Source organism: Protopterus annectens, chromosome 11.part0 (assembly GCF_019279795.1).
Source record: "Protopterus annectens isolate FY-2018-M chromosome 11.part0, PAN1.0, whole genome shotgun sequence".
NCBI classification, from domain to species: domain Eukaryota; kingdom Metazoa; phylum Chordata; order Ceratodontiformes; family Protopteridae; genus Protopterus; species Protopterus annectens.
The window spans coordinates 129,729,797-129,756,856 of NC_056745.1; the positions used below are offsets into that span (position 1 = coordinate 129,729,797).

The 27,060-nt window shown below is 38.7% G+C and overlaps 1 protein-coding gene across 4 annotated transcripts in view; it reads right to left on the reverse strand.

Moving 5' to 3' along the window:
* CACNA2D4 (calcium voltage-gated channel auxiliary subunit alpha2delta 4) overlaps positions 1 to 27,060 on the reverse strand; it is a 2,573,275-nt gene that overhangs the window by 5,526 nt on the left and 2,540,689 nt on the right. For all 4 annotated transcript variants that reach the window (XM_044087505.1, XM_044087506.1, XM_044087504.1 and 1 more), the window contains one exon: positions 4,727 to 4,809. In XM_044087505.1, coding sequence (XP_043943440.1) covers positions 4,727 to 4,809 — 83 coding nt within the window. The remainder of the gene's footprint in view (positions 1 to 4,726; positions 4,810 to 27,060) is intronic.

Genomic DNA, 27,060 nt, shown 5'->3' on the forward strand with positions numbered 1-27,060 from the left:
TAAGTTGTCTGTGGCATAGCATCCTGACCGGTCCACTGTTACCAAGGTCAGATAAGTTGTCTGTGTCATAGCATCCTGACCGGTCCACTGTCACCAAGGTCAGATAAGTTATCTATGCCATAGCATCCTGACTGGTCCACTGTCACCAAGGTCAAATAAGTTGCCTATGGCATAGCAAACTGACCAGTCCACTGTCACCAAAATGAGATAAGTTGTCTATGGAATAGCATCCTGACTGGTACACTGTCACCAAGGTCAGATACATTGCCTATGGCATAGCATCCTGACAGGGTCACTGTCACCAAGGTCAGATAAGTTGTCTATGGCATAGCATCCTTACCAGTCCATTGTCACCAAGGTCAGATAAGTTGTCTATGGAATAGCATCCTGACCAGTCCACTTTCACCAAGGTCAGATAAGTTGTCTGTGGCATAGCATCCTGACTGGTCCACTGACACCAAGGTCAGATAAGTTGTCTATGCCATAGCATCCTGATTGGTCCATTGTCACCAAGGTCAGATAAGTTGCCTATGGCACAGCATCTGGACCGGTCCACTTTCACCAAATTGAGATAAGTTGTCTATGGAATACCATCCTGAACGGTCCACTGTCACCAAGGTCAGATAAGTTGTCTATGCCATAGCATCCTGACTGGTCCACTGTCACCAAGGTCAGATAAGTTGCCTATGGCATAGCATCCTGACCAGTCCACTGTCACCAAATTGAGATAAGTTGTCTATGGAACAGCATCCTGACTGGTACACTGTCACCAAGGTCAGATACGTTGCCTATGGCATAGCGTCCTGACCGGGTCACTGTCACCAAGGTCAGAGAGTTGTCTATGGCATAGCATCCTAACTGGTCCATTGTCACCAAGGTCAGATACGTTGCCTATGGCACAGCATCTGGACCGGTCCACTGTCACCAAATTGAGATAAGTTGTCTATGGAATACCATCCTGACTGGTCCACTGTCACCAAGGTCAGATAAGTTGTCTGTGGCATAGCATCCTGACTGGTCCACTGTCACCAAGGTCAGATAAGTTGTCTATGCCATAGCATCCTGACTGGTCCACTGTCACCAAGGTCAGATAAGTTGCCTATGGCATAGCATCCTGACCAGTCCACTGTCACCAAATTGAGATAAGATGTCTATGGAATAGCATCCTGACCGGTACACTGTCACCAAGGTCAGATACGTTGCCTATGGCAAGCGTCCTGACTGGGTCACTGTCACCAAGGTCAGATAAGTTGTCTATGGCATAGCATCCTAACTGGTCCATTGTCACCAAGGTCAGATACATTGCCTATGGCACAGCATCTGGACCGGTCCACTGTCACCAAATTGAGATATGTTGTCTATGGAATAGCATCCTGACTGGTCCACTGTCACCAAGGTCAGATAAGTTGTCTGTGGCATAGCATCCTGACCGGTCCACTGTCACCAAGGTCAGATAAGTTGTCTATGCCATAGCATCCTGACTGGTCCACTGTCACCAAGGTCAGATAAGTTGCCTATGGCATAGCATCCTGACCAGTCCACTGTCACCAAATTGAGATAAGATGTCTGTGGAATAGCATCCTGACTGGTACACTATCACCAAGGTCAGATACGCTGCCTATGGCAAGCGTCCTGACCGGGTCACTGTCACCAAGGTCAGATAAGTTGTCTATGGCATAGCATCCTAACTGGTCCATTGTCACCAAGGTCAGATACATTGCCTATGGCACAGCATCTGGACCGGTCCACTGTCACCAAATTGAGATAAGTTGTCTATGGAATAGCATCCTGACCGGTCCACTGTCACCAAGGTCAGATAAGTTGTCTGTGGCATAGCATCCTGACCGGTCCACTGTCACCAAGGTCAGATAAGTTGTCTATGCCATAGCATCCTGACTGGTCCACTGTCACCAAGGTCAGATAAGTTGCCTATGGCATAGCATCCTGACCAGTCCACTGTCACCAAACTGAGATAAGTTGTCTATGGAATAGCATCCTGACCGGTACACTGTCACCAAGGTCAGATACATTGCCTATGGCATAGCATCCTGACCAGTCCACTGTTACCAAGGTCAGATAAGTTGCCTATGGCATAGCATCCTGACCGGTCTATTGTCACCAAGGTCAGATAAGTTGCCTATGGCATAGCATCCTGACCTTTCCACTGTCACCAAGGTCAGATAAGTTGTCTATGGCATAGTATCCTGACCAGTCCACTGTCACCAAATTGAGATAAGTTGTCTATGGAATAACATATTGACTGGTCCACTGTCACCAAGGTCAGATAAGTTGTCTATGGCATAGCATCCTGACCGGTCCACTGTCACTAAGGTCAGATAAGTTGTCTATGGCATAGTATCCTGACCGGTCCACTGTCACCAAGGTCAGATAAGTTGTCTATGGCATAGTATCCTGACTAGTCCACTATCACCAAGATTTGAGCACTAAGTGAAAAGTCACTGACCTGAGTGCAGCAGACAAGCCTAGGCGCTGAAGAAACCAGATGGAGAGATGTTGTTCTTTGGATAATGGATTGTCCTCACATTCCTGGAGGAGGACAAGGAAACTAATCACTGGAAAGCTGACTTATAGTACAGACTAGTGGCTAATTAGTTATGGACTTCAGATGGCATGTACTAGTTTCTGTTACAGACATTGATTTGTAGACATGTGCATTTGTTGAAGTCCCCTGCTTGCATTGCAAAAGGGGAAGGGTAGAGTCTGGATGGCATTTGAGGGGCAGGTATGGGAGTCAGCAGGTAAAACAAAATGGAGTCTGTGACTGATGGTATCCCCTCATTCCTCTTCATGAAAGTTCTAGTACGCACCCAAGTCTTTGGAATGGTGGAGGAATGCACTGATAGGGTCATGGTGTCAAAAGAAGGATAGAAAACAAGAATAGCAGAAGGTAAGCAGATATCCACCCCGGGAGAAAAGAATACAATGCTATGAAAACACATCACATCTCAGGAGACATATTAACTATCTGAGTTATGTAAAGACCCAGAAGAGTTTATTAGTTTAACAGTTGTACCCACCAGATCAACTAATATAGGTGCTGTTTAACGGATTGAGCTGGGGGTCAGTTTCCTAGGTTTTTATTCAAATATTCATGTTATCACATGTGATATATTTGTTTAAAAAATGGACTGCCTAAGTAAATTTGTTTTTTATTTGCCAGCTTAAAATTTATCTTACATTCTTTCTGAACCAACCACATAGCTTCATCATGTGAACCAATTTTATGTTTCCATCAATGAGAAATCTAAACTACAAAATTCATGAATAAGATGTTGAAATAAATTTTTGAGCAATCAACATAGAGTTATTTGTTTCCAATACAAAACTATGGCCCAGACTGGGTGAATTCTGCACCCGAGAAAGCAGAAAGTAGAATACATCTTAAATACTTAAGTCTGTGGTTGGATCAATTCCTTATGCTTGCCAGTTGCCACTCACACATTAGCATAAAATGCATGCTCATCTGAGAAGCCAGAGCAATAATGGGAAAGGGGATATTAATGCATGTGAAAGGCACCTTTATGCATGCTCCAGACTATACCATCTTCTTGTATATGACTCCCAACATACATTAGGTTTAAGCCCTATCAGATGAACTATCTAGGCTTATCTATTCCTCACACATAGGACAGAACTGCACAAAACTGGCAGAAGTGGGGTGGAAACTGAATCTCGAGAGGCTGCTGTTCCAATATGATCCCTTGTCTGTAAAAAGCTCTCTCTGACACTAACCCATTTGAGTCTGTTTCTTCTCATATAGATTACTCCCCATCCTAGACGTCTTATACCCCTTCATCATACCTCTCAACTGTCCATATTTTTGCCTTATATTTTTGATCTGTTCCTCATAGAATTTGTGGTTGTCTGGATTTTCGTGGCAAATCAGCAAAGATTGAATTCACTAAATAATGACAGGCATTTGAGTTTCAGACTTCATATCCTTCAGAAAATGCATGGTGAACACAACACCTTTTATTCTAGCAACTTTCAAAGTTTATAACTGCAATATTTAAAAATTGTCTGTATTTTTGGGGCTTAGTCCCCCGTTATTTCTGGCTTTGTCCAGAATTTTTGTGCTAAGAGGTTGACAGCTATGTCCCTCACCCTCACTTCTGCCCCTTTCTTCTCCAAGACACAAACCTCAGTTTTGTAAAAAGCACATGCAGAGGCCTTAAGCTACAAAATGTTAATGCTGAGAGCAGTGAGACCTTAACTACAGCTCAGGTATCTTCTAATGCCTTTAACATGTTCCTAACTACCAAAACCATTTGTAAAAGCCTGATTTGTAACCAAGATAACAGTTTATACTGTCAGTAATGTTCTAAGGTACTAATATCATCCTAACTAACAATTTAGTCTACATTTACCCAGTAGGTGTTATTCTGAAAACATCAAAACACCCGAGAGCAATTTTGTTATTTTCTTGTTGTAGTCTAAGAAATGTTGAATTGTTTTCTATTATTTTTTGTAAAATGACACTTGTATCTTCGAATGAGTTGTATATATAACCTTAGCTGTGCCTTATGTCCTGGCAAAATCTTACCTAGCTGACTAGATATAATGCTTATTTCTAGGTGGAGCTACATGGACTTATTTCACTGTATTTTTCAGATTATTACCCAAACCTAGTCCATACTGGTACAACCAAACTAGCTGAATACCAAAATTAATGAATAAACAAAGAGGAAAAACAAATTTCCCTTACCTCTGGGTGAAAAGCATAGCAAGTTTTTGGTCGACGTCTCAACTTCTGAGATCGCATTCGATCACACTTCACTGAGGCATTATGTACTGAGATGTTAAGGATAGAATTTATAAGAAGTTGCACTTTTATTACAGACATCAGTAATGCATACAAGCAGAAATATTTTCAAAGAACTCAGATTTAGTCATTAATATGAATAAAACATTCAAAGTGGGATGACATCTCTTTTATAAAGATCAATTTATGAATAATAATTCACTGAAGTGTAAAATACAGTGGTGTTAGCACAAGACCATGTAACAGGTGACTTCTGGAACCAGCAAGCTATAGGACATAACATAATCACTCATCACATGAGAAGGTGATTACAACTGTAACAATAAGGACATTGATATACTGTTTATGAGGGGTTTGACAGATGAAGTGTTTCCTACTGGCTAGCACTGACTGCTGTCCATGGAGGTAATACGTTCTCACAATATTTAGTGCTGAGCAAAGATTCTTAGTCACCAATCAGTCAAAAAAATCTATCAAGCATGCTGCCGTTTGTTTCATTGTTAGATACTTTAACATCCACAAGAGTTGTTTAAGAAAAATGCAACCAAACAAAGATTATTGGCAGACTTTCTGCCTCAGCAAATATGCTGCAGTGAGAAACAGTGGTGATCTCATGGTCTGAGATAAACCATCAAACAATTTACTATTGTTGCTTCCTTTGAATTCTTTGCAGTAAGACTCTTGCTAAGATATGTATTGGCTTGGAACATTTATTTACCCATTTACATATATTGATGCTTTATTTATTTATGGTAGGCTTCTACACAGTTCATTATATGGACTAGTGAACAAAAATATGAACTGACAACACAGGTGCACAACTAACATTCTACTGTATCATAAAGTGGATGACAGTTAATACTGGTTTTAGTTTTATAGGTATTGACAGTCTTTCCGTAAGTATTAGACTTATGTTAGAAAGGTCAGGCTATCCCTAAATGTTGCATTTTCCCAATTTGAAAGGTTGCTTTATAAAATGGGGAGTGGTATTCTGACGTTCATTAATGAAATACTTTCGACAGATAGTTAACATTTCTTGTTCTGTTGTATATTTTGCATTATTACAATGACAATTTGATGGTTTATTTATTAACTTATTTATTTGCCTTTGTTTACCAGAAATGTCTGACTGGGAACATTGCCTATTTTCAGAGGAGACCCGGGGGTAGCACCAAGAAATAGTTGATGTACAATATAACAAAGAATAAACAAGGCCTAACGGAATATGCACAAACATATTAAAATTAATTAAAACTGAAAAAAACAGGAAATATCCCAAAAAGATAAAGGGTCTGATTCCAAAAGACTTGCTCTTGGTAAAGGTGATCACTTACATTGAGAACAAATCTTTTGGAAATGGCCCATTCAGTGTAGTAAGTTATAAGAAGTGACATTGGTGTTATATTACAGAACATCACTGAAGCAGGAAATTATTAGTACGAATTTAATAACTAAGCAATAAAAAGTATCAAAACTTAGTAACAGAAGTAAAGTTATTTTGATATTGTTTTGCTATAACCCACTAAAATGACCTGCAAATACTGTATTAACCTAATATATGTCCCTTTGTCTCAAACTGTGTAGAAAAATATGCTATAATCACAAATATTAAATCACAAACCCACAAACTCTTCAAAGTAAATACATCAACAGTCATCATGGTGATTCCCTTTGCAGTGTTTATTTATACAAACTATGAATTTCAGTTCTTCCAGATCTCAGAAATGAACCCAACCAAACTACAATTCTTAAAAACCTAAAAACATATATACAGTTTCTAGCAGACGATGCATGTGTTCCTCATATTACCTTGTATATAGTTAAGAAGAGACGAAGCAAACGTTCTTCAGATGGTCTTGTATATACTTACTAAAAGATGATGCACATGTTCCTTATACTGCCTTGTATACAGTTGCTAAAAGATGGTGCGCATGTTCCTCATACTGCCTTGTATACAGTTACTAAAAGATGTGCGCATGTTCCCCATATTGCCTTGTATATAGTAAGTAAGAGCTGATGCACGTGTTCCTCATACTGACTTGTATATAGGTACTAAGAGATGATGCACGTGTTTCTCATACTGACTTGTATACAGTTACTAAGAGATGATGCACGTGTTCCTCATACTGCCTTGTATATAGTTACTAAGAGACAATGCATGTGTTCCACAAACTGCCTTGTATATAGTTATTAAGAGATGATGCATGTGTTCCACATACTGCCTTGTATATAGTTACTAAGAGATGGTGCATGTGTTCCTCAAACTGCCTCGTATATAGTTACTAATAGATGATGCACCTATTCCTCAGGCTGCTCTGTATATAGATACTAACAGATAATACACATATTCATCAAACTGCCTTGTATATAGTTACTAAGAGATGGTGCACATATTCCTCATACCAACTTTTGTATAGTTACTAAGAGATGATCCTGGCAGATTGAACTGTATTACCTGGAAGGTTGTTTATATAGGTAAATATTCCAGATGCCAAGCCTTCTACATTAGTATGACAACTAGAAGTCTTGGCAAAAGAATTAAAGAACACAATTATTCAATTAAAATGAAAGATTATAACAATGCAGTATTTAAACATTCTGAAAATTGTACAAAATATAAGAATTTTTTTGGAATATTAGAACAATTAGCCTTAGATTTGAGGTGGGAACTATAAAAGTTTTGTTGAACAGAGAGAAACTGAATGGCAAATAAAGTTAGCAGCAGACCAATTTCCTGGGTTAAATGAAGGGTTTATATCAAGTGTTTTTTAGAAGATAGAAGACTTAGTGTTAGTTAACAGGGTAATTGAAATGTTTTAAGGTTTGGAAGTGTTAATTGTTTTTAAAACTTGATTGGTTGATGTATTTAATTAGTGAATTTTTAAACAGTAGTTCATTCTAATGAAGTATATAGATGAAAGCTGACACTAGACTTATTACACTAATCCACGTTTTTGGTGGCTTTTTTGAGTTATACGCTAAGTGTTTTTTTTATCAGTTTTAGTTTTCGAGTATTCGAGTTACCACTTTCAGGTCTTATCCAGTGACTTTTGTAGTTCTAAGTTGTTTTGAATTGGCCAATGGCAGGCATACAAGAAGAGGAGCTACTTAATTTGACTAACCATTCGGTGTCAGAGAGCCAAGATAAAAACTTTATAGGATTTGGTCAGCCTAGTGGATGAGATGCAAAATCTTTAAATTGTTTGGTCAAATGAAAAGATGAAGGAGTGGTTAGTAGAGACTTTAAAAACAATGGTTGTAACTTCATTGAAGAATCCTTTGATGAAAGTATGACAGTGGTGGAAGCCAAGCACAGAACTGGTAATAAAGTTGCCACTTTATTAAACAACAGTGGCGACCCATTTTTAAACAAGACATTAAAGTTCATCTATTTGATTTAGAAAAATGTTTAAAAATATACAAAGCTATTTTGATTGAAAACCTGTACTTTGAACACTGTATCCACTTGGGTATTGTACCAAAGGGGCTCTCATTTTTTTAAAATTCCAAATGGGTTCAAAGTAGATGATCCATTTTACAAAGAATTGGTATGATTTTTTAATAATGCTGGGTTGGACTTTCTTATGTATGCTTATCAAAAACAATAGTTCCATTTTAAGTCAGCTGAAAGATGACATTATGACTTTAGTTGAACTTATACAAAGTTTGCTCAAAGAACATGGAGAACTGTGTGGGGATTAATGACAATATATTTACCATAGTCGAACATTTTGGTAAAACTACAGTACTACGCAAACAAAACAAAATTGTTAGAGACTTGTCTGCCTATGAGGCACATATAGCCTATTTGGATAATTCTGCCTTAAACAAGAAGAAGAACAGTAGAGTGGAATTATGCCAGGTGTAACTACTAGTGACAACGGGAAGGTTAACATCAATAGAAATGTTTCCCCTGCCCCTTTAAAACCAGCAGAAAGTCTTCAAGAAAACAATGTCATGAGAGCCCTGTATACAGAACAACTAGGGGAAGGCGACCATGTGTTTAAATTCAACAGTACGGTGTCTCAGATTTTCTAGAGCGTCCCTTATATCCCTCTAGGATAAAGTCTGTCTCAGAAGGAAATAATTATAACAGAATTATGACAACTACTCAAAAAACTCGAATTGAGGGAGAGTGAAAAACTACTTCCATCATAGCAGGGGAAGGAGCAGAGGCCGCAAAAGACAATAATGCCCAAATAAACTGTGAGTTCTATGGCTAAGATTTTTAACCTCTCAGACTTTAAACTGAATGAACATCATTATAAAGTTTTTGAGTTAGGTTTGAATTTTATTAAAAAATCTCCAAGCTAATTTGACTAAGACCATTTTAGACCGCAATCTCTACACTAGAAAACTCAATTTAAAATATTTATTGGATGATGTTCATGTAAGAAAAGGTTTAAATAAGCCTTCAGTTTATAATATAACACTTTAAAGATCTGTGAACAATTTTGTTAGTAAAACATCAGAAAAGGTTTAGAGGATAAAGTTAAATATGCACTCTTTAATTTAAATCCACAAGAAAAGAAAGCTTTGAATGAATTAAAGAACTGTAAGAATGTTAGATTCATAAAAGCTGATAAGGGGGCCAGGTTAGTACTGATGAATGCTGAAACTTACAACTTTGCTGTTGAAAAAATCTTAAGAAATGAAGACAAATATGTTAAGACTATTTTAAATGACATTCACAAGAGTTATAAATATATCTGTGATGCCCATACACTGGCCCAGTGATCAAGGAGCCTCAATCCTTACCACTAACACCAGTGAGGGGTGCCACATAGAGGAGGATAACAAATGCACACACAGTAAAGTACAATTTCCCTTAAGAGCACACAGAGATCACAATCAGTCTGGGGCTGGTTTCTCCCTTTCTCTCCAGATCCCCAATAAGACTTCCCACTGGCACAGTGATAGGGTCCAGATCTCAGCCTAATGGGCAAGCTAAAACCTCCAGTACCCTCTCTACCCAAGCAGTGCTTCATATCCCTGCCCACATAGCTGACACACACACTTTGAGATATGAGTTATATGCAGACACACAGACACTCCTGGGGAAGGCTGGCACAGATTCTCCAGCTGTGACCCCTTTCTGCCCAGTCTAAAAGGTAGTACCAGCTGACACCACCCACTAATATTTATTAGCTACTAAAAAGGCCCTTATCAAAGGGTGTCCAATTCGACGTGCAATATTATTATCCAAATGGTAAGTGCAACTGAACAGTCAAGGCTTATCTGGAGTGACTTTGACAGTATCACTATATACATGCAATGTACTCTAGAGCTTAAATTATCTCTGCACAAAACAGCCACAGTGGAAAGGTTTAAAAATATTTAATAATAAATAATAAAAACACAAGACAATACTTCTTACTACACAGTGATAGTCAAGAGTCCAGACACAAGAAATGCATAAAATAATACAGTAGAATAGTTCTGACATCCCACACAAAAACACTTAGTCTAATCTTCCTATTTCCTAGCTATTTCTAAGAGAAACACTAAAGTCTAAGATCCTACTTACATAAAGACACAGGCAGAGTGCTGGTGATGTTGGGTGTTCTGAAGACAAATGCAAAGTGCTCTCGGATTCTCTCTCTTTAAATTGATAACACAGTGCTGCTTCACATTACATCATTCTTAACAATTTTCTTTTCTCAGGCTAACAGACACTCAGAGGTTAATAGCCCTTTTGATCTTGCAGCTGGTCAGGAAGCCAGAGCAATAAAAGAAATGATACAAGCAAATTCTAGCCATTAACTCTGGCCTCAAAACAATAGGAAGAATTCCTTCATTTAGACATCTCGGCTCCAAGTTTTGAAATCAAAAAATTACACAATGCTTGACTTATCAGCTTTCCTACAGCAGATTGCACTGTTGTTACATTTTTGCAGTTCCACATTTAATAGCATTTTTTTTCATTTAAGAGAACAAGCCTGTGGCTTATATTAATATTTACTAATGACAGAATTATCTAAAAAATTCTACCTAGCTAGGCTGGTAGCCTTCACCTATCTTCACAATATCTATTTCTGCCTCTATGAATTTTTGATGAATGGAGACATTAATATGGAGTTGTTTCAGTTTTTGTATATGGAACATCCCAAAATAGATGTGCTTTTCAGCAGACTAAAGATTCATACAAATATGAATCAACTTCTCTTCAGGCCAATAGTTTTGGCACCTAATAGCACAGAAGGTATTTCTTTATTTCTAGATAGAATTTTGAATCCATTGTTACAAAAACTGCCCTCTTATATACATGATTCATTTGACTTTTAAGAAAGTATAAGTATGTTTAGTTATGAGCATAAGTGCAAAGAAGGAACTTACCATATGATGACAATATTGTGTCACTGTTCACAAGTTTACCATAAGATGACGGTATTGAATACGTGAGTCAGTTTTTAAATAAATGTACAAATATGTCTAATCACAAATTTAATCTTTATTGTGTCTTACTGGACATACTGCTAGACAACAATTTTTTTCTGGTTAACAGAAATTACTGTAGACAGAAAAAGGGTGTAGCGATGGGGTCAGTGGTAGTACCTGCATATGCCAACTTGGTCTTAGGTTGGTGGGAGTAAGAGATTTTGCCAACTTTAAAATATTCATACAAAGTTATATACTATAAGAAGTTTGTTGATGACTTGTTTTTCATTTATCAAAGGGCTCATGAAGATTGTCAAAACTTGGTTGACAATATCAACAACAGCACAGGTTTTCTAAAATTTGTTTTGGGTGCTGTTGGTTACAATCTCAGTTTTCTGGATATGAATCTAGAATGGAATACACATTCAGATACTTTTGACAGTAAAATTCACTGCAAAATTACATTTTCTAATGGCTATCTTAATTTTAGAAGCAACCACCCAAACGTTATTAAGAAAAATATTCCTAGAGGCCAGTTTATCAGGGTCACTAGAATGATTAGGAAAGACAGTGAGTTTGAAAAGAAGTTTTGTTTATCAAGTCTTTATTCTTAGCTAGGGCTATAGTTTGAAGCTTTTGGATAGAACAGTAACAGAAGTCTGATCAAAAAGAAAAGAGCAATTTGCACCCACATTGGTCACTGGTCTTAGAACAAATTTAAAAGCAAAGAACAGTGGATTAAGAATGGATGGTACCAAAATTGAAGGAACTGTAACAAATGGGACAACTGATATAAATTATACAATTATGACTCACTGCTGCATAGATATGTCAGGAGACAGTTCTGTGATTACAGAAGTTGTCATTAATTAGAAAATTATAGCAGGCAAAAGCAATTTAATAAAAATGGTTGGAGAATACTCATTATTTGTGTTTAAGAAGAATTCAAGTGTCAGACAATTATTGCAAAATGATAGCACCAAAATGGTTGCACCTAATACACAAAAATGTTTAGGCACTTAAAAATGTGGTTACTGTGTAGCATGTAGATTTATTCATGAGGGGCCATTTATTACTTTAGAACATCTAAAGTATACAATAAAAGTTTATTTATTTTATTTATTTATTTAACATTTGTTTTCTGGGAAAGTGCGACCTGGAACAAAGCCAATTTTCAACGGAGGCCCGAGGAGAAATGCTCTAGGCACATGCCTTTGAAGTTCCTGGCAGATTCAACTGCCTTACTGGGGGGGATGTTTATATAGATAAATGTTCCAGATGCCAAACCTTCTACATTGTTATGACAACTAGACATCTTGGCAAAAGAATTGAAGCACCACATGCTCCAGAGACCTCAACCTCATTACCACAATCAACAAAACATTCTGGAGGTATAGGTTCATAACCCAGAGACTGCCCATGCTCTGGAATAGACTTCCAATACATGTCAAGCAGAGCACCTCACTGGCCCTCTTCAAGAGAAATCTTGATGAGTGGATGGGAAATAGAAAATTCACCCCGGGGAAAACTCCAGTGGCTCTACTCGACAGAGGCACTAGGAACTAAGGTCAGATGGCACAAAGCCAGGATAATCCTATGGGCTAGGCTTGTAAAGGCCATTAGCCTAGTATAAACCTATGAACACAATTATTCAATTAAAATGAATGATTTTAACAATGCATAATTTAAACACTTTGAAAATTGTACAAAATACAAGACATTTTTGTTTAGAATATTAGAACAAGTACCCTTAGATTTCAGGGGGAAACTATAAAAAATTTTTTGAAGAGAGAAAAAGTGAATGGCAAATACATTTAGCACCAGACAAATTTCTTGGGTAAAATGAAATGGTTAATATCCAGTGTTTTTTAAAAGACAGAAGACTTACTGTTATTGAACAGGGTGACTGAAATATCTGAACGGTTTGGAAGTGTTAATTGTTTTAAAAACTTGATTGGATGACATATTGTATTTAACTACTACATTTTTAAACAGTTGTTCATTCTGATTAAGTCTATGGACCAAAACAGAGATTAAACTCATTTCACTAATCCAGGCTTTTGGTGGCTCTTTTGTGTTACACGCCAAGTGTTTTTTATCAGTTACTAAGAGATGATGCACATGTTACACATATTGCCTTGTATATAGTTACTAAGAGATGATACCCACATTCCCCATACTGTCTTGTATATAGTTACTAAGAGATGATGCACGTGTTCCTCATACTGCCTTGTATATAGTTACAAAGAATTGATACAAGTGTTTCCCATACTGCCTTGTATGTAGTTGCTAAGATGTGATGCACATGTTCCACATACTGCCTTGTATATAGTTACTAAATGATGATGCACATGTTCCCCATACTGCCTTGTATATAGTTATTAAGAGGTGATGCACAAATCCCAATACTGCCTTGTATATAGTTACTAAGAGATTATGCACATGTTCCTCATACTGCCTTGTATATAGTTACAAAACGTTGGTGCACATGTTCCCCATACTGCCTTGTATATAGTTGCTAAGATGTGATGCACATGTTCCTCATACTGCCTTGTATATAGTTACTAAGTGATGATGCATGTGTTCCTCATACTGCCTTGTATATAGTTACTAAGAGATGATGCACACGTTCACCATACTGCTTCTTATATCTTTTCTAAGAGATGATGCATGTGTTCCTCGTATTACCTTGTATATAGTTACTAAGAGATGATGCACATGTTCCCCACACTGCCTTTTATATAGTTACTAAGAAATGCTGAACACATTCTCTATACTACCTTGTATATAGTTACTAACAGATGATACACACGTTCCCCATGCTACCTTGTATACAGTTACTAAGAGATGATGCACACGTTACTCATACTGCCTTGTATATAGTTCCTAAGAGGTGATACACACGTTACTCATACTGCCTTGTATATAGTTACTAAGAGATGATGCACACATTACTCAGACTGCCTTGTATATAGTTACTAAGAGATGATGCACACGTTACTCATACTGCCTTGTATATAGTTACTAAGAGATGATGCACACGTTACTCATACTGTCGTCTATATAGTTACTAGGAGATGATACATGTTCCTCATACTGCCTTGTATCGAGTTACTATGAGATGATGCACATTTTCCATATACTGTGTTGTATATAGCTACTAAGAGATGATGCACGTTTCTCACACTGCCTTCTGTATAGTTACTAGGAGATGATAGATATTTTCCTCTTCCTGTGCTGTATATAGTTACTAAGATATGATGCACATGTTCCCATACTGCCTTGCATGGGTATAGTTTCTAAGAGATGGAGCACGTGTTCCTTATACTGGTGTACATATAGGTACTAAGAGATGGAGCACATGTTCCTCATACTACCTTGTATATAGTTACAAAGAGGTGAGGCATGTGTTCCCTATATTCCCTTGTATATAGTTAGCATGAGATGATGCATGTGTTCCTCCTACTGCCCTGTATATATTTACTATGAGATGATGCACACGTTCCACATACTGACTTGTATTTAGCTACTATGAGATGAAGCACATGTTCCACATACTGCCTTGTATATAGTTAGCTTGAGATGATGTACACGTTCCCCATAGTGCCTTGTATATAGTTACTATGAGATGATGCACACGTTCCACATACTGCCTTGTATATAGTTACTAAGAGATGATGCATACGTTACTCATACTGCCTTGTATATAGTTACTAAGAGATGATGCACACGTTACTCATACTGCCGTCTATATAGTTACTAGGAGATGATACATGTTCCTCATACTGCCTTGTATCGAGTTACTATGAGATGATGCACATTTTCCATATACTGTGTTGTATATAGCTACTAAGAGATGATGCACGTTTCTCACACTGCCTTCTGTATAGTTACTAGGAGATGATAGATATTTTCCTCTTCCTGTGCTGTATATAGTTACTAAGATATGATGCACATGTTCCCATACTGCCTTGCATGGGTATAGTTTCTAAGAGATGGAGCACGTGTTCCTTATACTGGTGTACATATAGGTACTAAGAGATGGAGCACATGTTCCTCATACTACCTTGTATATAGTTACAAAGAGGTGAGGCATGTGTTCCCTATATTCCCTTGTATATAGTTAGCATGAGATGATGCATGTGTTCCTCATACTGCCTTGTATATATTTACTATGAGATGATGCACACGTTCCACATACTGCCTTGTATTTAGTTACTATGAGATGAAACACATGTTTCACATACTGCCTTGTATATAGTTACTTAGATGTGATGCACGTGTTCGTCATACTGCCTTGTATATAGTTACCAAGAGATGATGCATGTGTTCCCCATACTGCCTTGTATATAATTACTAAGAGATGATGAACATGTTACTTATACTGCCTTGTATATAGTTACTAAGAGGTGATGCAATTGTTCCTGAAACTGCCTTGTATATAGTTACTAAAAGGTGATGCAATTGTTCCTCAAACTGCCTTGTATATAGTTACTAAGATGTGATGCATGTGTTCCTCAGACTGTCTTGTGTATAGCTACTAAGAGATGATGCACATGTTCCCCACACTGCCTTGTATATAGTTACTAAGAGGTGATGCACATGTTCCTCATACTGCCTTGTATATAGTAACTAAGAGATGATGCACACGTTCCACATACTGCCTTGTATATAGTTACTTAGATGTGATGCATGTGTTCCTCAGACTGTCTTGTATATAGTTTTTAAGAGATGATGCAGATGTTACCTATATTGCCTTGCATATAGTTACTAAAAGATGATCCACACGTTCCACATACTGTCTTTTATATAGTTACTAAGAGATGATGCATGTATTCCCCAGACTGTCTTGTATATAGTTACTAAGAGATGATGCACATGTTCCCCATACTGCCTTGTATATAGTTACTAAGAGATGATGCACATGTTCCCCATACCGCCTTCTATATAGTTACTAAGAGGTGATGCACACATTCCCCAAACTGCCTTGTATATAGTTACTAAGAGATGATGCATGTGTTCCTCAGACTGTCTTGTATATAGTTACTAAGAGATGATGCACATGTTCCCCACACTGCCTTGTATATAGTTGCTAAGAGATGATGCATGTGTTCCTCAGACTGTCTTGTGTATAGCTACTAAGAGATGATGCACATGTTCCCCACACTGCCTTGTATATAGTTACTAAGAGGTGATGCACATGTTCCTCATACTGCCTTGTATATAGTAACTAAGAGATGATGCACACGTTCCACATACTGCCTTGTATATAGTTACTTAGATGTGATGCATGTGTTCCTCAGACTGTCTTGTATATAGTTTTTAAGAGATGATGCAGATGTTACCTATATTGCCTTGCATATAGTTACTAAAAGATGATCCACACGTTCCACATACTGTCTTTTATATAGTTACTAAGAGATGATGCATGTATTCCCCAGACTGTCTTGTATATAGTTACTAAGAGATGATGCACATGTTCCCCATACTGCCTTGTATATAGTTACTAAGAGATGATGCACATGTTCCCCATACCGCCTTCTATATAGTTACTAAGAGGTGATGCACACATTCCCCAAACTGCCTTGTATATAGTTACTAAGAGATGATGCATGTGTTCCTCAGACTGTCTTGTATATAGTTACTAAGAGATGATGCACATGTTCCCCACACTGCCTTGTATATAGTTGCTAAGAGATGATGCATGTGTTCCTCAGACTATCTTGTATATATGTTCCCCATACTGCCTTGTATATAGTTACTAAGAGCTGATGCACACATTCTCCATACTGCCTTGTATATAGTTACTAAGAGGTGATGCAATTGTTCCTCAAACTGTCTTGTATATAGTTACTAAGATGTGATGCATTTGTTCCTCAGACTGTCTTGTGTATAGTTACTAAGAGATGATGCACATGTTCCCCACGCTGCCTTGTATATAGTTACTAAGAGGTGATGCACATGTTCCTCATACTGCCTTGTATATAGTTACTAAGAGATGATGCACATGTTCCTCATACTGCCTTGCATATAGTTACTAAGAGGTGATGCACACATTCCTCATACTGCCTTATATATAGTTACTAAGAGATGATGGACATATTCCTCAGATTGCCTTGTATACAGATTCTATGATGCATTGTTCCACATACTGAGTTGTATATAGTTACTAAGAAATGATGCACGTGTTCCTCAGACTGTCTCATATATAGTTACTAAGAGATGATGTACATGTTCCACATACTGCCTTATATATTGTTACTAAGAGGTGATGCACATGTTCTTCAGACTGTCTTGTATATAGTTACTAAGAGATGATGCATATGTTCCCCATACTGCCTTGTATATAGTTACTAATAGATGATTCACATAGTCTCCATACTGCCTTGTATATAGTTGCTAAGAGATGATGCAAGTGTTTCTCATACTGCCTTGTATACAGTTAGTAATGTAAAAGCAACGGAACAGTCAACCAGATGAATGATAGAAACACCTGCTCCAACCAGGAAACACCAACACGAAGCAATTGACTCTCCTGCTTCAACAGATACAGCACCAGCACAAGAAACAGTTCACGACTCACTTTCTTCCCATTCCTTTTATTAATATAAAATCACATCCGACAAGTTGGTTAAGCGCTTTCATCTAACAAGACTTCATCAGAACACTGACTCAATATTCTTTGGTCCCTTTATACTTCCTCACTTTTACACATAATTACTCAATTAACTTTTAAAGTGCTAGTGCATTAACCATTATATCATTATGAATTCTAAATGACAGTTCTTTTCTAAGAGATGATGCATGTGTTCCTCGTATTGCCTTGTATATAGGTACTAAGAGATGATGCACATGTTCTCCATACTGCCTTGTATCCAGTTACTATGAAATGATGCACATTTTCCATATACTGTGTTGTATATAGTTACTAAGAGATGATGCACATGTTCCCCATACTGCCTTGTATATAGTTACTAAGAGATGATGCACACATTCTCCATACAGCCTTGTATATAGTTACTAAGAGATGATGCACGTTCCCCATACTGCCTTGTATCCAGTTACTATGAAATGATGCACGTTTTCCATGTACAGTGTTGTATATAGTTACTAATAGATGATGCACATGTTCCACATACTGCCTTGTATATAGGTACTATGAGATGATGCAGGTATTCCCCATACTGCCTTGTATATAGGTACTAAGAAATTATGCACATTTTTTATATACGGTGTTGTATAAAGTTACTAAGAGATGATGCACGTTCCCCACACTGCCTTGTATATAGTTACTAAGAAATGATGCACTTTTTCCATATACTGTCTTGTATATAGTTTTTAAGAGATGATACACACATTCTCCATACTGCCTTGTTTATAGTTTCTAAGAGATGATGCACTGCTTAAACTCTGAGCTTTTGCCTGCTAAGACCTACATGAAATCAAATCAACTGGACGTATAAGTGAATTTAGTAAATCTTTATCTGCACTTTTTTCAAATAATACAGCATTTAAATTGATTTATTTGCGTTGCTTTAAATACTATCTAACTGGAAGTTGTGGCTCTGTTTTTTCAGTTAGTTCCCCACCCACCCTCCCTGCTTTTGTTTTGGTGTTAATCTTGGTGGCTTTAAAGCTGCCCACACCTTTTGTAAATTTACATTTGGATACTCCTCCTGGGCCCATCTCATTTGCTCACTCAAAAAAAAAAAAAAAAACTTGCACTTTTTTCATCTGCTTTTACTGTATTTGTGTTTCTTCCTACTTTATTTTGCTTCTGCGTCATCTTAAAAGTACACAATTGTATTTATTACTGCTTGGTGTAGCTATCATTCTAAGCCTTTTGGTTTAAGCACTTGGGCTTCAGACCAGTTGTTTTACATTAAGAAGATTTGTGGTCTGCACTGTTGTGGCAGGACAGGTAGCTTACATCCTTCTAAGTTGGGAACTGCTGATTGAAGGCTCAGTGTCGGTTATTCTAAAAGTGTATTAGTTCTGGTTTAAGCACTTGGGCTTCAGACCAGTTATTTTACATTAAGAAGATTTGTGGTCTGCACTCTTGTGGGAGGAGAGGCTGGACTCTGCCCTTCTGAGCTGGGAATTTCTCGTTAAAGGCTTATAGTGCCTGCATATTTGAACTGTTTCTTACTGAAATTGGTGGGCCTTCTTTGCTGCAGCATAGACTAGATCCAGGCCTGCTGAATCTAGCTTTGTTTGCATAACTTGAGCACTAATCTAGGCCTTCTTAAAAGTATTCAATTGTAATTATTACTGCTTGTTAGTAACCTGATTAAAGTGTAGCTGTCATTCTAAGCCTTTTGGTTTAAGCACTTGGGCTTCAGACCAGTTGTTTTACATTAAGAAGGTTTGTGGTCTGCACTGTTGTGGCAGGACAGGTAGCGTACATCCTTCTAAGTTGGGAACTGCTGATTGAGGACTCAGTGTCTGTTATTCTAAAAGTGTATTAGTTCTGGTTTAAGCACTTGGGCTTCAGGCCAGTTATTTTACATTAAGAAGGTTCGTGGTCTGCACTCCTGAGGGAGGAGAGGCTGGACTCTGCCCTTCTGAGCTGGGAATTTCTGGTTAAAGGCTTATAGTGCCTGCATATTTGAACTGTTTCTTACTGAAATTGGTGCACTTTGTTTGCTGTAGCATAGACTAGATCCAGGCCTGCTGAATCTAGCTTTGTTTGTATAACTTGAGCACTAATCCAGGCCTTCTTTTTTGGAGAAGGTTACCCTGCACCCCAGTGGCAGGAGTGTGCAGTTAGAACTTGTCCGATTGAAGACTACAGGAACAGGGCTCAGTTTTGAGATTTTTTTACTGGTTAATTGGGTAATTTGTTTAAAAGCCTTTTCTGATTGCTTGTAGTCATCTAAAGCTGTTTTAAATGTATTTTTTACTGTTTGTAGTCATTTAAAGCTGTTTTAATGTATTTTTACTGTTTTTGCCTTATCTTTTCAAAAACAAAATTTTTCCTTGTTTCCCACTTTTCTAAGCTAGTATAGTCCAGTTTTCAGGCTAGTGCTGAATTCAGGGCTGTTACAATTTTCTGAGTTGCCCATACCTTACTTGGACAGAGGGAGGTTTCTATGTTCACCTGTGAAAGAGGGAACTTTGAGCAGCCATCTGTCCCTGGAGGAGTGGTTCCAGTCCAGAAGTTAATAGTTTGTGGGCCATTTTGGGCTAATTTTATCTCTTTCATTTCCCTGCTGTAAAAAAACGTGTTTGCACGGTTTTACACGTTCAGGCAGCGCCGGCTAGCTAGGGCTAAATTTATCCTGACTCAACCAAGTCTTGTCTTCAGTTTTTCCCTTGAAAGTAGTCTAACTCTCAACCTAAGCACTTAAAAAGCATCCTACAGTCCAGCACTTGCTCAGACCTAATAGCAAGCACTAATATACCCCGACACTTGATTGCCCAGTAGGGCAAGGCTCATTATTTACCCCTCACCAACCAAGCAACTAAGCAGCTCATCCTACTATTCAGACATGACCAAAGGGCAATTTCAGGTATACTCTCCAGTCCAGCTGGTGAACCTGGGTATCCTGAGGCAATGTTACAACTGCCTCATGTACACGGACAACCCTCTCCTCCTACCACAAAACATTAACATATGCGAAAGATGCAATTATATAGCTAAATTGGAGGCTAAGCTCTCTCCACCCAAGACTGGAACAGACAGTCATGAGGAGAAGGTTAACACTTGCACCACACCTCCAGCCTCACATAGACATACTAAACCAGCACTGGCAAAAAATACACATAAATACACAAAATCATACTCAGAAGCTCTAAATAAATACCTGAAAAAGCATCAGAGACCTCCAAAGCAGACACCCAAAAAACCTACACCTCCCATCACAATCCAGACAACACATAAAACACAAAATCAGTGTGCCGCACAATCACAGCCCTTAAGGTCAAATAACATACCTAACACACTAGTAATAGGTGACTCTACAGTCAGGCACACTGATGTCCCGCTCACTAGGCTGGACAAGGAGAAGGTTACTGTTAGCTGCCTGTCGGGAAACAGAATCTGCCACATAACACAAGCACTCAAGTCACTCCAGAACAAGTACAAATATAACTCTGTCATTGTTCATGTTGGTGTGAATGACCTGAGACGTACCTCCCTGGACTACATGAAAAGAGACATGGAAGAGCTCTCTGATCATGTAGCTCAGGCTGGTATGACCCTGACCCTGAGTAGCATCCTGCCCTCACCAAGAATGATACCGCAGTATAAAGAAAAAAATTATCAATTTCAACAAGTGGCTAAGCTTCTGGTGTCATTCAAAGCAGATCCAGTGTCTGTCAGCCTGGGATGACATGCTCGACAGGCCTCGTTACTTCACAAGAGACGGCTTGCACCTGTCACCCCTAGGCTTTCAAATACTGGCCAAGGCTCTTGCTGCCCCCATAGTGCCTTTTTTAGGCAAGGCTCAAAAGTCAAACCCACCTCCGTAAACAGTACAAATAAAAAAATGAGGGTTATGCTACTCAACCCCAGGAGTTTAAATCTCAAAATGCATGCGTTCAAAGTACTCCTCAGTATGGAGAACGTCGACAACTGTGCAGTAACTGAAACCTGGTTCAAGGCTCCACAGAGCACCTCAGCACTACCGGGCTACAACTCCTACCACACATTTCGGCCACAGAACATGGACCGAAACACAAAAGGAGAGGGTGTATCCATATTCATCAAGGATACCTACACCTCCAGGTTAGTGGTGCAGCACGATACCTCCGAGATCATCCATGTGCAACTAACATCAGGCAAATCTGCAATGCAAATTGTGGCCTGCAACAGATCACCCTCCATGACCCAGGACCACCACTCCACCTTTCTGGAGACACTGGAAAACATGAAGGTCCTACCGAACTCCCTGATATTGGGCCATTTCAATTACCCTACCATTAGCTGTGAAAACTACTCAAGTACAAACTCCCAGGTCCAGCGCTTCCTGGAATTTATCAACTCAAATGCCCTGGATCAGCTGGTAAACTCCCCTACCAGAGGTGAAAACATATTGAACCTGGTCATCACCAACATGGGCGACAGGTGTTCCACACCAGAGTTCAATCCATCACTGGTTAGATCAGATCATAAACTAATCACTCTGGATGTCCACACCCCACCACCACCCCAACTAAGGAAACCGCACTAAAAAACTTTTCTAAAGCAAACTTCACCTTACTTAAGACAGAGGTGGTAAGTTTCACAGCCCCCACGCTAAAGGATAATGCTGCCCAAGATGCAGAAACCTTTACAAATGCACTTTATGAGCACCTACAAGGATGCATGGATCGTGCCATCCCTAGCAAAACCAAGACTCACTCCCCTAAGAGAAGGAACCAATCTAGTGGACCCTTGCCATAAACAGGCTATACAATAGAAGGAGGAAACTAGTTCAGAAACAAAGCAAATCCCAAGAAGGAAAGACATCCCTGATCAGTATCAGTAAGAAACTAAGGTCCCTCATAAAATCCTCCAAGGCTAACTTCAAAAGAAAAATAGCCAAGGATTCGAAAGATAACCACAAAGCCTTCTTTAGCTATGTCAAGAATCTAAGTGGCAACTCGCAGATATGCTCTGAGCTAGTGCAAAATAGCACAAAATATACTGAACCCACTGATATTGCCAAAATCCTGGCAGATAGATTCAGTGCTAACTTCACACCCCTCTCACCCCCAAAAAGGCCCACAACAATACCGGAAAAGTGTAGTGTCCCAGAAATCACAGACGCACAGGTGAATACAGCCCTTTCAAAAGCCAAAAGCACAGTGTCAGTGGGGCCAGATGGTGTCCCAGGCTGCATCTTGCATGGACTACAGAATGAACTAACCACCCACCTAAACACACTGTTCAACCTCAGCCTCTCCACAGGCTATGTGCCAACAGAATGGCGCACAGGAATGGTTATTCCACTCCACAAAGGAGGGGCCACAACTGACCCTGGTAACTATCTCCCCATAAGCCTGACCAGCCTGGTCTGCAAGGCTATGGAGCGCATCATCATGGAACTCATTAACAAAGACATTGGGGACCTCCAAACACTTGACCCGTCCCAGTTCAGCTTTGTTAAGGGCAGATCATGCCTATTAAACCTGGTTGATGCCTTCAAGACAGTCACCAAGGCCATAGATGAGGGGAACGTAGTTCACACAGCCTACCTTGACCTCGCCAAGACTTTTGACACCATTTCCCACTCGGGAATTATAGAAAAACTCACCAGCCTGAAAATAAACCCCTACGTCATGAGATGGGTTGCCAACTGGCTTACAGACAGAACTCACACCATAAGAATAGCAGGCTCCAGGTCTGACTCTAAACCAGTCACAAGTGGTGTCCCACAAGGCTCGGTCCTGGGACCCCTACTGTTCAGCATATACTTCTTAGAAGTACAGACAAACACAGGAGGACTATGGCTAACCAAGTTCGCCGATGACTGCAAACTGGGAGCCATAATTGACTCACTGGCTGACACAGACATTCTCCAAAAGGGCCTTACTGAGATGGACATCTGGTGTCAAAGTCACGGTCTCAAGCTAAATGCCAAAAAATGCATAGTCATCCCATTTAGGAAAAACAAAACAGTCATAAATTACCACATAGGTGGCAGCCCCCTAAATACAGAAGAGGTAATAAGAGATCTGGGGACCCAGGTAGATAGTAATCTCTCCTTTGGCAATCACATTGCCAAAGTAGTTAGAAAATCCTTCTATGTAGCCCATCTAATTAATAAAGGGTTCACATCTAGAAATAAAAAGGTTATAGTGCCCCTCTACTCATCACTCATCAGACCCATCATAGAGTACAATGCCCCATTTGGGATGTACCTCACAAGACACTTCCAACAGCTGGAAAGACCACAAAAGTATCTCACCAAGAGGATTACTGGTCTCAAACATATGTCCAATGCAGCCTGACTGGAAAAACTCCAGCTGTACTCAGTGGCATATCGCTTACTCAGAGGTGATCTCTGCCTTATTTACAAAGCCATGTCCAACTCAGAATTGATGGACATGCTCCACCTAAAAAAATCCAAGTCGGTGCGAGCCACCCGCTCTAGTGAGCTAAACCTCACCACAACAATAAATTGAACATGCTGGAGGGATAGATTCCTGTCACAGAGACTCCCTATGCTTTGGAACAAAATTCCTAAGTACATTAGGCAGAGTCCCTCACTAACACTCTTCAAGAGAAACCTTGACGAGTGGATGGGTAATAGAAAATACACCCCTGGTATCACTTCATTGGCTCTTCTTGACAGAGGCTCAGTTAATAAATCAATGGGGTGGCGAAAGCTGACACACTCTGGCTAGGCTTATAAATGCCCTCGGGCAGATAGCCTAGTACCTACCTATGAACCTATGTTCCCCATACTGCCTTGTATCCAGTTACTATGAAATGATGCACGTTTTCCATATACTGTGTTGTATATAGTTACTAAGAGATGATGCACACGTTCAACATACTGCTTCTTATATCTTTTCTAAGAGATGATGCATGTGTTCCTCATATTGCCTTGTATATAGGTACTAAGAGGTGATACACGTTCCTCATACAGCCTTGTATACAGTTACTAAGAGATGATGCACATGTTCCTCATACTGCCTTGTATATAGTTACTAAGAGATGATGCACGTTTCACATACAGCCTTGTATGTAGTTACTAAGAGATGATGCACATGTTCCCATACTGCCTTGTATATATTTTCTAAGAGATGATGCACACGTTCCCCATAGTGCCTTGTATATAGTTTCTAAGAGATGATGCACATGTTCCCCATACTGCCTTGTATCCAGTTACTATGAAATGATGTACGTTTTCCATATACTGTGTTGTATATAGTTACTAAGAGATGATGCACACGTTCACCATACTGCTTCTTATATCTTTTCTAAGTGATGATGCATGTATTCCTCATATTGCCTTGTATATAGATACTAAGAGATGATGCATGTGTTCCACATACAGCCTTGTATTTAGTTATTAAGAGATGATGCACACGTTCCACATACTGCCTTGTATATAGTTACTTAGATGTGATGCATGTGTTCTTCAGACTGCCTTGTATATAGTTACTAAGAGACAATGCATGTGTTTTTCAGACTGTCTTGTATATAGTTACTAAGATATGATGCACATGTTCTCCATACTGCCTTTTATATAGTTACTAAGAGAGTGTGCACATGTTCCTCATACTGCCTTTTTATTTTTATTTATTTTACATTTGTTGACCGGGAGAGTCCAACTGGATTACAAGTCCAATTTCAGTGGAGACCCGGGGAGAAAAGCTGCAAGGAAACAATTTTTTTTACAAAACATAGTTTTAAGTACAGACTTTTGACATACAATTTCCATAGAAGAGACTCTGACATACATATTAACTAATAGATAGGATACATTCATTCTCTACAGTATAATATTAAATTTTAGAAGATATTCCTGAGTTTAGGATTCCTGTGATAGATTTAATATCAGAGTAAAAGCAGAGAGATGTAGAATAATGCTCAGAGAGAGCAGATGATGCTCGCTATAGTTGAAAAGTATAACAAATTTTTTCACTATATGTCTTCGCCTGGTTTTAGTTGAGAAGGATAACAAATTGATTTACAATATTTCTTCTCCTGGTTTTAGTTGCTTATGGAGAGCTCAATATTGCTGGGGTAGTTTTCCCTAACTCCTGGAGAGATGGGATGAGCAGTAGATTAACAGTCCTAAGTGGGTACAGTACTATGATTGGTTGGCTTAGCAGAGTTACTTAAGTTAGATGAAGTGTTCTAATGAGACATTAGCTAGGGGGGGGGATACAGGAGCACAGTCGATTCTTCAAAAAGTGAATAACCAAATTCAAATCCAACAATTCCAGTAAAAACAGCAAATAAAATACAAACTGGAAGCAGCAGTCAGCCAAGAAGTAAATTCCACCCCCGTTTATTGGATAAAATCACATAAAAAGCAGGTTAAGCGCTTTTGTCTTGTTCAGTAAAGTAAAAGACATCATCAGAACCTGAATTTACACTACCAATACACCATTTAAGTACTGTTAGCAAGACACCTTGACACACCCTCATTAGTTACCACAGGAACCAGGTCATCTGATCACCTTTTTTCCAAAAATTTAAAGAAATAAACCCTATATGGGCACTTATCTTATAGAAGAACCATGAATTCATACTCAAACGTGTTAATGTGAATTTTAAGCCACCTAAAACACTATTAGATGTTGTTCGATCTATATTTTAATTCACTTGCTATAGAGATATTGTCATTAAGCCCAGGTGGCATCGTTGCATCAAATCTAAGCTGCCAAAACATTTCCTGATGCAACAGTTTATTTTTCCAGTCACCTGGAAAAGCATTCCCTGAAATCTGCTCTACCACGAAAAAAGTAAATTTAACAAAATTCCTGCATTGCATAGTGTGCCTGGCTAGCACACTTTTGTTATCCCTTTATGATATACTATACATGTGTTGATAAATTCTCTTATTGAATGCTTTATTCGTTTTTCCAATATAAAATGCATCGCAGGAAAAACAGATTGCAAAATAAATAATTTTTTCTGACATGCAATTAAATTTGCCACCTTTTGCATATTTTAAAATTTTCTCCCTTAAATATTCCCCATAGTCAGAATTAATATAACAACACTGGTTACATCTCCTGCACTTTTTTGTCATGAGAAATGACTTATTAGACACACTTGGGGGCCTTTCTAGTATGTTTTTAAGATTACTTCTCTTTTTATAGGTAAATGTTGGCATGCTACTACCTAATTTCTTGGTGGTATGCGGTGGTGGTGCTGCGGTAGCGTTGTCGCCTCACAGCAAGACGTTGTTCTGTTTGATTCTCAGCTAAAGCGTCTTCTGTGTGTAGACATGCAT